The sequence below is a fragment of the Ictidomys tridecemlineatus genome, chromosome 11 (assembly GCF_052094955.1).
Source record: "Ictidomys tridecemlineatus isolate mIctTri1 chromosome 11, mIctTri1.hap1, whole genome shotgun sequence".
Taxonomy (NCBI): Eukaryota; Metazoa; Chordata; class Mammalia; order Rodentia; family Sciuridae; genus Ictidomys; species Ictidomys tridecemlineatus.
In genome coordinates this window covers 20,991,263-21,004,940 of record NC_135487.1, presented here as the reverse complement: position 1 = coordinate 21,004,940, position 13,678 = coordinate 20,991,263, and the positions used below count along the sequence as shown (strand labels likewise).

The 13,678-nt window shown below is 62.6% G+C and overlaps 1 protein-coding gene across 2 annotated transcripts in view; it reads left to right on the top strand.

The window, feature by feature from the left end:
• The window catches only part of Sdc3 (syndecan 3), a 33,504-nt gene extending 23,141 nt beyond the window's left edge, over positions 1–10,363 (top strand). For both annotated transcript variants that reach the window (XM_078025770.1, XM_005317713.5), the window contains exons 2-5: positions 1,736–1,853; positions 3,201–3,814; positions 5,576–5,867; positions 6,616–10,363. In XM_078025770.1, coding sequence (XP_077881896.1) covers positions 1,736–1,853; positions 3,201–3,814; positions 5,576–5,867; positions 6,616–6,782 — 1,191 coding nt within the window. In that variant the 3' untranslated portion in view covers positions 6,783–10,363. The remainder of the gene's footprint in view (positions 1–1,735; positions 1,854–3,200; positions 3,815–5,575; positions 5,868–6,615) is intronic.
• The last annotated feature ends 3,315 nt before the right edge of the window (positions 10,364–13,678 follow it).

Here is a 13,678-nt window from a genome sequence, read left to right as displayed (position 1 = left end):
CCGTCTTCCCCAAGTTTAGCACAGCCCGAGACGCCCCGAGCAAACCCAGCTCACGGTGGATCTGAGCTGTGAATCGGGAGCCCAGGATGCTCCAGAAGCTCAAGTAGGAGGGCTCCTCAGAGCCACCTGGGAGCCGGGGATGGTGGGGCGTGCCCATAACCAAAGCGGCTTGGGAGGCTGAGGCAGGATGGCAAGCTCAAGGCCAGCCTCAACCATTTAGCAAGATCTTCAGCAACTTAGCAAGACCCTGCCTCAAAATATGGGTACGGCTCAGAACGCCCTGGGTTCAATCCTCAGTACTGCAAAAAAAAAAAGAAAAGAAAAAAAAGAAAGTTAGCCCCAGTCGGAGGACAAGGGGGTGGAAGGGAGAGTGTCGTGAGGGGAGGGAACAGCAGCAGCGAAGGACGCAGACCTGGCCTAGTCCAGGAGCAGGGGGGCACGCTGGTGAGACTGAGGGCTGGCGGGCCGGCTCCCGGGCACCAGCTGCACTGCCCACCTTGGAGCTTTGCTTCCTTCCTCCTGTGGACAGGCCTCTCTCTCTCTTATTCTGAAGTGCAGAAGACTCACATGCCCTGCCCTTCATGTCCGGGCACCAGGAGTCCATCTCAGTCTCTTGTGAAAGCTCCCAGGGCTGGGGCAGGGCCTCCAAGCCAGGGCACCCCCTGCCCGCCCATCTTTGAGGGTCTGCTTGCTGCCTTTGAGGCCCTTAGCTCTGGCTCCAAGCCCAGGGCCACAGGGGCGGGCGAAGAGTTGATCTCGGAGGAGTCAGGCCCCAGGCGCTGGGCCCTCGGAGAAGCCCCTCCCACCCCCTGAGCCCCAGAGTGGGCCCCGAGATCGCAGGCGTTGGGCCAGGGCAGGGAGCTAACTTCCTGTCTTGGGAAGACTCAGGGCCAGGGCTGGAGCTGGTCCCCCCTCTCCCTGCCTCCTCCCCCATCAAGGCCATTGCTCCCCAACACCCTGACACCCCTGTCTCTGTCCCTGCTCATTCCCCGTTCTGCATGTGACTTCAGGCTGCTCGCTGAACTGCAGGGACAGGAGCAGTCTCCACAGGACTCCCGCGTGTGGAGCTGGAGGTGGGGGCCTGCTGGCTCTGGGAATTAGAGATGCCACTTAGCGTCCCAAGCAGAAGATGGATCTCTAGATCTCATCCCCTGCTCTCGGTGGCCTGGGAGAGCTAGCCCTCAGTCCCCACCTGTGCCTTGGGCTGATGCCCTTTGCACCTGGGGCCTTTTCTGTGGACGGCACCTGTGAGTGGGCTGCTGCTGCTGCCCAGGGGCCAGCTGGGCCTGTGCCAAGCCCTGCTGCCCGAGGGGTGCACGTGGTGCTGCTTAACCCCAGCGCAGTGTGCCCTCAGCTGGGTGAGGCGGGTGCTCTTTGTGTCTTTTACAAGTGGGTAAACCGAGGCACGAGGGGCTAGAGAACTTGCCCAAGGTCCCACACTTCGTAGATGATGGAGCTAGGACTGAGGTCCAGCACTGCCGGCTCTAAACCCAGTTCTGACATTCGGGGGTTCCATTCAGGGGGTGAGAGAGCAGCCAGGGGTCCCTGTTGGTGGCCATCAGGCAGGAGATGGGGCTGTGCCCTGCCCCTGAGCAAACGGGAAGCGGTCATCAGTAGGCCTCAGCCCTCTGTTGCCCAGGAGATGTCCCTCAGCTCTCCACCATGCCGTGGTCCCTCTGGGTGTGTCCAGGCTGCTGGCCTTGGGTGCTGACCGGCGCTGGTCTCCGTCCTCCAGGCTCAGCGCTGGCGCAGTGAGAACTTTGAGAGGCCCGTGGACCTGGAGGGCTCTGGGGACGATGACTCCTTCCCGGACGATGAACTGGACGACCTCTACTCAGGGTCCGGCTCAGGCTGTAAGTACTCCCCTGCGTCCCTGCCTGTCCCACCCCCAGGAGCCTGCTCGCGTGGAGGTCATGCGGGGCTGTCTGGTGGACCCGAAGGAGAAGGGCAGCGGATCCTCCCCAGAGGGCGCCCGGCCCCGGCCCTCCCTGGTCTCAGGGGCCTCTGCGTGTGCTGCTGGGGTCTCTGCAGCCCTGCAGACCCTGCCCTCCAGCCACGTCAGGAGCACTCCTCAGTGGCCCTGTTCATGACCCTGTTCCAACCACCTGAAGGGACTCAGCCCCTCCTCTGTGGCCTGGCACGTCCTCGGCGCGGATGGTCTGATCGGCCCACATTGGGCCGCGTGGTCCTCTTGGATCCAAACAGCTGTGTCCAAGGGTCGGGCTGGGGCAGGCTGAAGAAGGGCTGGTCGGACAGTGGGTTGCAGCCCTGCCCTCGGGCAGGTGAGCTGTGAGATTGGGCAGGTCCTTCCCAGTCACCTCTGATCAGCCAGCCGCACACCCTCATCAGCGCCTCCTGGGGCGTCCATGGGGTCACCTGTAAATGGCAAGAAATACACCGTCTTCCCCCGGCTCCAGGAGGGGGGTCTGGCAGAGGAGGAGCTCTGGAAATGACCTGAAGAGGGGGCTGGGATCAGCCAGAGAGGGGCGCGGTGTGGACGAGACGGGATGGGGTCCGTGCTGTGGACCGGCTGCCGTGGCCGGGCCTCTGGGCTTCTGGAGCCGTTCCTTTAAGACTCTTCCATGTTAACCTCAAACCAAACCCAGCCCCTTGCCTGGTGGCTCTCCTGGCTCCTGCCTTCTCTGCCTGCTGTGTCCGCCCCCCTGGGAGCCCCCTGTGGTCCTGCTCTTCCCGCTGCCCAGCCCGCTTGCTCCTTCGTCTCACTTCCTTCCGGTCCCTTCACTTATCCACCCTGGTTCAGCCCCGCGGTGCAGACAGACTCCCACAGGAGGCCTCCTTCGCCCCGTGCCTGGGCCCCCTGGGCCCCCCGGGGTGCCCGCTGGTGAGCTTGGGCTGGGCGTGTGCCCGGGAGTGTAGCTTTTCCCAGGCGTCTCTTCTCTCTTGAGTCCTCAGGGAGATTGGCAGCCAGTAGGTCTCCGCTGCCCCCGCCCGGCCTCCACCTGATGAAGCCCGGGGCCGGGTTCGCTGGACAGTAGGGAAGTTCCGGCCAGGCGGAGAGGACTTGGGCAGGCTCAGCCACCCGTGGCCAGGCCGGCCTTCACCTTTCCCTCAAGTTTTCCTGGGGAAATTGGGCAAAGCGGGGGTTGGGAGTCCCCGTCCTGGTGGCGAGGCTGACCTGGGTCCTCCGGCCCCTCACGGTGGCCCAGCTCCCTAGCTCTCTCCCTCTCCCTCCCCCTCAGACTTCGAGCAGGAGTCGGGCCTGGAGACGGCCATGCGGTTCAGCCCCGACGTGGCCCTGGCTGTGTCCACCACGCCCGCTGTGCTGCCCACCACGGACATCCAGCCTGTGGGCACCCCGTTTGAAGAGCTCCCCTCCGAGAGCCCCACCCCAGAGCCTGTCACCAGCCCTCCAGTGGTGACAGAGGCCCCAGAGGAGCCTAGCCAGAGAGCTACCACCATCCCCACCACCACGGCAGCCACCGCTGCCCCCACCACAGGGGCCCCCACGGTGGCCACGGTGCCCGCCACTGAGGCCACCGCGGCCCCCAGCATCCCTGCAGCATCCCCGGCCACGGCCACCACTGCTCTTGTGAGGACCACCGGCATCCGGAGGCTTCCGCCTCTCCCACTGACCACAGCCGCCACAGCCCAGGCCACCTCTCCAGCAGCGCCCTCCCCCCCCACCACGGTGGCCGACTTAGACACCGAGGCCCCGACACCCAGGCTGGTCACCGCAGCTACCTCCCGGCCAGGAGCCCTTCCGCGGCCGGCTACCACCCAGGAGCCTGATGTCACTGAGAGGAGCACCCTGCCCCTGGGGACCACTGCCCCTGGACCCACAGAGTGGGCTCAGGTGAGGACCTGGTAGAGGACCGGGCATGATGGGGCCGGGCAGGGTGAGGGCCAGGAGGTTCTAGGGTGCCTGGTGGAGCGGCAGGGCCAGAGGATCAAGGCTGGGCACAAGGGACAGGATGGGACGGAGGTGGAGCTCGATGGCCTAGAGAGGGACAGGAAGCCGGGGTGGGGGTTGGGCCCTGATGCTGGGACAGGACTCCCGGGGGAGGGACTGGGCCTGGGTGTGGGTGAGGGGGCTGGGCCTGGTGTCCTGGTTGAGAGCGGCGACTCAGGAGCCTGGCAGCCTGGCCCTGAATCCTCTGCTGCAGCTTCTTAGGGTGAGACCTCAGGCTGGGCACTGATCCTATTTGCTTATTTGTGAAAAGGAAAAATAAAAAACAACAAACAAACAAAAAACCCGGAAGCCCTCTCAGTGCTGTGAGGTTGAACTTCCTGTCGTAGCTGGAGCGTGGCGAGGGGGAGCCGTGGAGGCTCAGCTCTTGCCACGTCTCTGGAGGGCATCGGTCATGGCTGTGGTTGGCCTGAGGGGGCTTAGGCCCGCAGGAGCAGCAGAACACGGGCTTCCTGTGGAGGGGCCTCGGGGTCTCACTGTTGTCTCCTGCAGCTCGGCCCAGCCCGGGGGGCACTGCTGGGAAGGCCAAGCTGCCTTCCAAGGCAGGATTTAGCCGGCAGGGAGTGGGCTCCTGAGGCCAGGCAGTGTCCCGGCCGGGCCCTGTACGGGCATGCGTCTGGGGTGTTAGGGAGGGGGTCAGGGCTGGAGGGAGAAGGATGTGGGATGGACAGGTAGCCAGGAACGGGGAGCTGTGGTCTGGTCCCTGGTGGGTGCCCCAGGCAAGGGGCATGTGGCGCCATGCAGCGCCATGCGGCGGCACTGGAGAGGCACAGAGCCCTGTGCAGCTGGCCTCGTGACAGGCACCCGAGGGCTGTGGAGCTGCCCTTAAGTCAGGGCAGTTGCTCAGGACAGCCCCATCAGGACACGGGCTTGTCTCTTGGCTCCTCCAAGCAGCTGGGGCAGCCGGGCGGCAAGGGGGGCCACGCAGGGCTGAGCCCAGGCCGCAGCAGGTGTGGCTCTGCGCATGGCCTCTCCCTGCAGGCCCTGGGCCCGCCCTCGCCCACCAGCCCCGCAGCCCCGCCCTGAGGGCTCCACACCCCCACTCTGGTCTCATGGCTCGTGGCTCTGGTCTTGCTCCACATGGAGGGACCATCAGGATTGTAGTCATTGGGCTGGATTCCTGGACATTGGTCCCCCAGGGGCATCACGTGCTGCATGTTGTGCTCTGGACCGGTCTCCAGACTAATGGACTGACCCTGCCCCAGGCCCAGTTCATACGCCTGCACTGGCAGTCCCCATGCTGCTTCTCAACAGGAATCCCCCAAGGATTGTTACCAAAGCTGCTGGAGGGGAAGTGATGGAGACAGGATAGGGACAGGATGTGGCCAGACTGAGAATAGAGGCAGCATTGTACAGTGATTAGAAACACAGACTTTAGGGGCTGGATAGATCTAGATTTTAGTTCTGCTCCTATGACTTATCAGCTGTGTGTTCTTGAGCAAGTTACTTAACTTCTCTGAGCATGTCTCCTGCACTATAAATTGGTGGTCATCATCCTCCTTTCATGAGGACGAGGCTTTGCATACTAAGCAGAGTGAATACTTAGGCTTGGCCCACTGGGGCAGTGGAGTGGTGGCCTTCTGTGTGTGACTGACTGCCAGGAGGTGACTGGCCTTGGATCCTGGGCTCATGCCACCCTCTCTGCAGACCCCAACTCCAGAATCCTTCCTGACTACCATCCGGGATGAACCAGAGGTGCCAGTGAGCAGTGGCCCCAGCGGGGACTTTGAGCTGCCGGAAGAAGAGACCACACAGCCAGACACAGCCAATGAGGTGGTGGCTGTGGGAGGGGCGGCGGCCAAGCCGTCACCTCCACCAGGGACACTGCCCAAGGGTGCCCGCCCAGGCCCCGGCCTCCTGGACAATGCCATCGACTCGGGCAGTTCTGCTGCTCAGCTGCCGCAGAAGAGCATCCTGGAGCGGAAGGAGGTGCTCGTAGGTGAGGCCCGGCTCTGCCCAGGGGGGGTGGGGGCAGCTGAATGGCCTCAGGGTGCCTCTGGGAACCAAGAGGGGGCGCCAGGGCCTAGGAGCCGCTAGGAAGTGAGAGCTGGGACTCCACCCCAGGGCCTGCCCCGGCTTCTCCCGACCTCCCTCCTTCCCAGAGTCTGACCCTGGCTTTATTCTACTTCCAGCGCCTTCCTCTTTGGACTCTGACTTTGACCCCCACTTTCCCGGGTCACACTGGTCAGCCCTGTGGGCCCTCACTTGCTGAGCACCCACCCCTGCCCCACCTTGTCCTTCCCCCACTCCTGTGCTGGCCACGTCTGCTGCAGGGTCCTAGACTAGTGACCCAAATCCTGGCTCCCACTGAGGACTGGTGTGGCCCCAGGCCTCCTCTCCTCCTCTGGAGCCCGGGCCGTCAGGGTGTTAGGTCAGTGCTGTGACGGGGAAGGGCCATAGTTTAGTTGGCATTTGAGTTTTTTCTTCCCTGGAGCTTGAAAGTCTTGGAGCATCTTCGGATGGGTGGTACCTGGTCCCCCCCCAGAGGGCTGGAGGAAAGGATCAGAGTGTCGGGCAGGTGGAACGGGTGACCGTGGAGCCATGCTGGGACCGACTCCAACTTCACTCCGACTCTGAGAGCAGATTCAGGACTCCCAGCCCCCCCCCCCCACACACCCTGTCCCCTGCTTGGGGTCCTCTACCTCACCTCCTGCCTCTGAGCCTCGACTTTGCCCTCTTTTCCACAGCCGTGATTGTGGGCGGGGTCGTGGGTGCCCTCTTCGCTGCCTTCTTGGTCACGCTGCTCATCTACCGCATGAAGAAGAAGGATGAAGGCAGCTACACGCTGGAGGAGCCCAAGCAGGCGAGCGTCACCTACCAGAAGCCTGACAAGCAGGAGGAATTCTATGCCTAGCGGAGCCGCAGTGCCTCCTTGCTGCCTCGACACCACCCCTCCGCCCAGTCCCCGGCCAGCCCCACCAGCCCAGGCCTGGAACTGGGCCCAGCAGGGAGCCTGGCCCCAGTTCTCCTTTGCCCTCCTTCTCGAGGCCCGCCCAGGCTGCCAGCCTCACACAGATCATCCCTGAGGAGCAGGGGTGGTTGCTGTCTGCCCCAGACTGTGCCCTTACGAGCTCATCTCTTGTCCCCCCACCAGCCTGAGGCTTCAGGACCTTATGTCAGATGGACAGGAGGAAGGAAGCTCCTGATTGGCTGGTGGAATAAGGAGAAGGGGTGGGGCTTGAGATGGGCACCTGGCCCTGCAGGGCTGGCTGAGGTCTCCTTTTGTGGGCAGAGAGGCCCTCCAGGCTGGCTTTCAGGACCAACATGTGGCAGACTCTGCCCTTGAAACAATCTAGACACAGCAACCTCTTGCTCCTGTCCCAGGGCCTCTCTCTGCCTGGGTGAGAGGGTGCCCTTTGTCACCAGCCTGTTTTGTCCTCGCCTCTCTGGGGTTGTGGGACCACTCTCCCCTTCCCCTGCCCAGCGCCTGTGCCCAAGGCTTCACCTCTTTCTGGGTCTTCCCCCGAGGAAACAGCTTCCAGAGAGCGCGAGAGCAGCCATTGGTGAGAGGATGCTGCTGCACACCGCTCCTGGGGGAATACCACAGACATCGTTGCCCACACTCTTCCACACATTGTCATGTGGCCACAATGACAAGGTCATATACGGTCCTGACCTCCCCACCAATCAAGACATGTTGCAAAAACAGACATTCTTCCAAAGATGTTTATCTTCACCCATTGCTGAAACACCCCCCAACACTACCGTCAGGCGAGTGGCTAGTCCCGATCACCCCAGTGGTGACGTGTGGCCTCCTCTCTCTTTTATGCCTCCCCCACACAAACCCTGACACCACACATGTCGTCTCCAGCTTCTGGGCGCACTGGGGAAGGTGGAGTCAAGCTGGAACAATCAGCCCATATTGGGTCCCCGCCTCGCCCCGTCACACTCAGTCTCACCCCTTGGCACTGCACCAGCCGCGTCACCTCCGTCCCGCCCTGTGCCAGACCCAGTCCCACATGGACTCAGCCTCACCCACATCCCTGTGCTGGAGGGAGACAGGGCGTTGGTCTTTCCTGGATTCAGTGGTGGGGGGCACTGGAAAAAGCCCCCCCAGGGCTTTGTACCTGAGCCGGGCCTGGCCTCACCCCCACCCCTCCACCTCCAGCCCCAAAGGGCGGCTGGGGCCAGCCCCCACCACCCGGAGCTCTGGGGCTTCTCCAAGGCTGAAGAAAGAAGGGCTTGCTTCCTGGAGTGTAGCCCCAGACTGTGGAGGGTTCTTGGGTCCTGGAAAGTCCTGGGTGGGGAGGGGACATGTGGCATGGCTTCTGCTCTCCCCAAATCCTTTACTTGCTCTGAGCTAGGGGGCAACTCTGCCTCCCAGGACACAAGTCTCCAAAGTGCCTGTGAGGGTGGGCCCTCCGCCCAGGCCCTCTGCTTCCTCTGCCCTTGACCTACCAGGCCATCCTCACCCACCCACCCAGGGCCCTCCCTGGGGACCTGCTTGGAGTCCTACTAGTTGTGGCTTCGGCCGGAAGCAGCCCAGGCAGGTGCCCCCGACTCCGAGGGCAGAGATTTGGGGGAGTAGAGCAGGTGACTGGGGTGGTGGTGCCGTCACAGGTCCCAAGCCACCCTTTTGGTTACCCTTGAGAGATGGGCCCTTTGTTAGGAGTTTGGAGTGTACGGTCACCAGTCTTTGGGGGAGGGAGCGCCCGGCCAGGGCTCTGGGAGCCCAGGGATGTGGTGTGAGTTGTCATGGGCTGGTGCTCCCACCCCTACCCCTCGCCCACAACCCAGACTCAAGTCAGACACCCACCTCAGTTTTATTTCTGTTCCCTTTTCAAGACTCCCTGGCAGCAGACTTTCGCAGGGTGAGGGCAGGCGTGCCTGAGGCAGTGAGGGTGAGGGTCCCAGGGGCCACTGCAGCCTGTCTTTCCCGGGGTCCTGGTTTCAGGCTGAGCTCCATCTTGTAGACCCAAAGGCAGCCTAGACAGGGCCCAGACTTTGAGGAAGGGACAGGTGGGGAAGGAATCCTGGCCCACGAGGCCTGGAAAGCAGGGACAGGCTGCTGGGCCTCAGTTGTCCTGCAGGGAAGGGCAGGGCGCGGGGGCAAAGAGGACCATGAGTCCCAGCCTCGTTCCACCTGCTCCCTGGTGGGCTGCTGTCTTGGGGACAGCAGTTCTGGTGAGAGGCCTGGGTGGGCTGAGATTGAGGACTGAGTGTGAGGAGGCAGGGCCTGGGCAGCCCAGGGGACGCTGGCACTGAGCGGAGACTCAGCAGTGGCCACAGCCTCTGCATCAGGCTGGCGCCCTGGTGGGGTGGCCCTGCCAGCCCTTCCTGAGGGCTGGCTCAGGGCGGCGGGCTGGGCCTCGTGTCCTGGCCCCTGTTCTCTGTGTCCTCAGCACTTGAGAGGAGGGCGAGAGCGGGCAGCTCCAGGAGGACTCGGCGCCAGGCGGAGCTGGAGCTCTCAGTGCAATGTGGGCACAGGGTCCTGGCCCGGCCCAGGCATGGTGCGGTACATGTGGGGCCTGCCAAGTGGGTCCACAGAACCCCAGTGCTCCTGGGAGGGTATCCTGGCATTTCCCGGAAGCACAGCACATTCCAAATGAGAGGGAGCTTGTGTGGTTCGAGCTCTTGTGAGGCGGGCTGGGGCCAGAGGATGGGGGGTGGGCCCCCCTCTGCTGTGACTTCAAGAGTCCAGGCTGTGTCTGTCCAGGGGTCCCGGGTTGCTGGAGACAGGGCAGGGCAGGGCAGGCCTGTGGCAGGGCCTCGGGTGCTTGGCCAGACCCCCTGGGCTTGGCAAAGCCTGTCCATCAGGCCTCCAGGCTGGAGCCCTGGGCCCCAGGGAGTGGACCCAACTTGTCCTCTAGGGCAGGAGTGGCCTCCGTGGCTCTCCTGGCTCTTTTGATTACACAACCCTGGACTTGCTCCCCGGGACTCCCGCCTGTAAATAGAAGCCCCCAAACTGTACAGATTTCAGAGACGCTGAGACGGGGCCCTGGGAATCACCACTGAGGGCCGATGCTCCCAGCATCCCCCGGGTGCCCACCTGGCACCTCTGGGCGCCTGGCCCCAGCGTGGCAATGCATGTAAATATTTTTCGTAGGCAGTGTGGCTCCAGAGAGCCACCTGAAGACAGTGTCCCCTCCCCTCTGGTGAGCCCTTTCTCCTGTACAGAGCCCTCCCGGATCCCAGCCTGCGGTGGGCGGGGGACTGTCCTTCCCACCCCAGGCCTTCCCTGCCCTGTCCCTCCCCGGTAACCTGTGATTAACCCTACCCGTCCTGAGTCATGGCCAAAACTTTCGATAAGGAGAATCAGAAGGAAGACCGTGGACGAGGAGACCGAGGCACTGCCCGTGGCGGGCGCGCGCCTGTCCAGCCTTGGGAAGGAACTGGTTTGTTTTTGTTTTCTCGTTTGATTTTTCTTGGTTTATTTTTTAACATTTCCCGTGCTGTGCCCATTTATAAGAGGAAATAAAATTAAGCTGAAACGATGCCCTGTGGCCAGAGTGAGGTGAATCTGGAGGTCACGGGGCCTCGGCCACCCGAGCGGGAGCCCACAGGCCCTGTGGGGACCATTATGGTAAAAGCCGCCCGCGGTGGAGAGCCTCGGGAGACCGCGGAGGCCGTGTGGGGAGGCCTGGGCTGGCTGCGGTTGGCGGGGCAGCTGGGGCGGCAGGGCCTGTGGTCAGCCCAGGGGAAGAGCTTGGTTTCAGGCCACAGGGGGGCCCCGGGAACCGCCCGTGGGGGCCGCTAAAGCCCTGGGAAGCGCACAAGTGGGTGGCTGGGGTGTGACGGCTCCTCTGCAGCCCACCCCCCGCCCAGGGTCTGCCCTGCTGCCGCTCCAGGCTGCTGGTTGGCCTTCTGAGCCTCCATGTCCTGACCTGTGAGATGGGATGAGACCCCCGCAGTGGGGCGCGGTGGGGATCGGGTGAGGACGATGACACGCGGTCGCCTCGCTCAGATGGAGATGGAGGCTCCTGGCCCGGACCATGCACTGACTTGGGGGCTCCCAGGGTGCAGAGCTGGGGTCTCCGTGCTGGCCCCACCCGCCCTGGTGTAGAAAGACCCCCGGAGCCACAGGGGCACCCCTGTCCCCATGTTGTGCAGCTCCTGATGCCGGGAGCTCGGAGCGTCCTGCGGGCTGTGCTGGCTCCACTTGTCTTGAAGTCCTCCCCCTTTCAGCTGGCACCCTGTCCCCCTCCCTCGCCAGGGCTCACACTTCTCTGGTGCACATGGGGGCTCCTCTGTCCCAGCCAAGGGACGCTTGGGCATGGGAGTCATGGTGTGACCTTCCTCCTCCAGGGAAACCCCCCCACGCTCCGCAGAGATTCCTGACCCTGAGGGCGGGCTGCAGCCTGCCACCCCTGGACGGGCTCCATCTGCTTCTCCCTCCTCCCAATCCCGGCTCTTGAGTGTCCCCTCTGTACCTGGCCTGTGCCTGGAACTGGGAGAGGACAGGTGGCCAGGACAGAGCCAGCCCTACCCAGGGGGTGCAGTCTGTCCTGAAGAGAGTCTGACCAGCCTCAGGACTAGGGGCACTAGCCTTGGGGTGGGCGGGTGCTTCCTCGGCTGCCCCCCCAACCCCCCAGGAACACCTCCTCACTGCGGAGTCCTGGGGCCCCGGGCCTCGCTGTTGGGCCCAGACAGTTTGTCACCTGGACCCTTAACCTCCAGAACTCCAGATGGGGCGAAGGAGCCAGGCCTGTCACCGGGAGGGTCTGACCGAGGGCAGGCTGCAGTCGGAAGCCTGCTGTGATGGGAGAGGCTGGTCTGGCAACGTTCAAAGCCAATCACACGTGGCCGTTCACCCAGGAAGTTTCTGGAAGGTGACACTTATCTCCCCCTGTGGGTCCCCATCCAGGGCTGTGCATTGGCCCTGGTCTCAGCATGGAGGGGCAGAAGGCGTGGTCTGGGGCCCAGCTTGCAGCTGGGTGTGCTCTGGCTCGTCGTTCAACCTCTCTGACCCAAAGCCAAGAGCCGGTGGCTGCTCATCCAGGCCATGATCATTGTCCTCGTGGCTGTCATTGTCATTATTCTCCAGGCCCAGCAGGCAGCCTGTGGAATGAACAGATGACCCAGAACCTGGGCAGAAATCATAAAGCCACCGTCCCCCTGGCGTGAACCGCACGGGAGGCTTGGGCTTCTAGAGGCTGGGTGGAGGCAGGAGGCTGCGTTTGGGTTGGCCGGAGGGATGGGTGCTGCTGGGAGGTGTGGCACTTCCCTCTGGCTCCGTGGCCCAAAGGATACACAGCAAAATGGAGGGGGAGGAAGGAGAATAGCCGATTGTCTCTGGCAGCCCAAGAGGTCACAGCTGCCTGGGAACAGAGTGTGCTCAGCTTCGGGGGCCGCCCACCCTGTCGCTGCCGGCCTGGGGGTGGGCTGGGGGCCGCGGGGGATTCAGGCTGAGCATGCCAGAGCTGAGCCTCGTCCCCAGTCGGGAAGGAGGGACGCTGCCCCAGGCAGCTTGGACCTCCTGGCCTGCATCTGCAGATGGAGGAACTGAGACTCACACAGACCCTAACGCTCTTCGAGGATGCAGTAGGAGCCCCCGCCTGGGCCTCTGCCCTGTCTCCTCTCTCTCCCGTCAGCCAGCTGTGTGAGCGTGGGCAGGTTACTAAGCATCTCTGAACCCCAGTTATAGCATCAGAACAACAGAAGCCACAGAACATTACTGCAGGACTCAAACACATATGAACACATGACACTGTGGGGTGCCTTTGATTGTCCATCCTCATTCATGTCATGACCTCACTTAATGTTGGGGAGGAGGACCACCCCCATTTCACAGGTGAAAACGTTGACCTTATCCACAAAATCTACACCACGGGATGCGCTATCAGACAAATGACCCAGTTTCTTCAATAAGTAAATTATAAGGAAGAAGGAAGATGGGGAGGGAGGAGAGAGGGGGAGAGAGAGGGAGGGAGGGAGGGGGAGAGAGAGAGAGAGAGAGAGAGAGAGAGAGAGAGAGAACATACATGTATTAAAAACATTTTCTTGCTGGGAGTGGTAGTGCAGGCCTGTAATCCCGTTGACCTGGGAGGCTCAAGCAGGAGAATCGCAAGTTTGAGAACAGCAAAGACCCTCGGCAACTTAGCAAGACCCTGTGTCAAAATTAAAATGTGTGGGAATCTAGCTCGTGGTCCAGGGCCCCTGAGTTCAATCTCTGGTCACCAAGCAGACAGACATTTTCTTTTGAGATGGGATCTCACTCAGTTGCCCAGGCTGGCCTCAAACTTAGGCTCTTCCTGCCCAAGCCTCCCGAGTGCCTGGGGTCATAGCTGTGCGTGAGCCTGGCCACAGGGGTGATGAGTGAGATCACAGATGTGTTAACCAATCAATATGGAAATGGGATACAGATTTTTTTTTTTTTGTACTGGGGATTGAACTCAGGAGCACTGGACCCCTGAGCCACATCCCCAGCCCTGTTTTGTGTTTTATTTAGAGACAGGGTCTCCCTGAGTGGCTTAGCACCTTGCTTCCGCTGAGGCTGGCTTTGAACTCACGATCCTCCTGCCACCGCCTCCCGAGTCGCTGGGATGACAGGCGTGTGCCACCATGCCCGGCTTCACTACTTGGAGTTTAGATTTTAAATTCTCATCAATTGGCTCTGGGGGCCACGGGGGCCCCCTGAGGTTGCCCCTCCGGGAAATGCAGAGCTGGGCCTTAGCCCCAAGCCCAGGCCCCCTGTCCCTCTGCCTCCCCCCGGCCCTGCCCCGAGTTCCTGCTTCACATCATCCACTTGCACGCGGTCAGCACCTTCCTGGGCCCTGTCCCCTCCTCTCCTAGGAAAGCTGACTCTCAGGA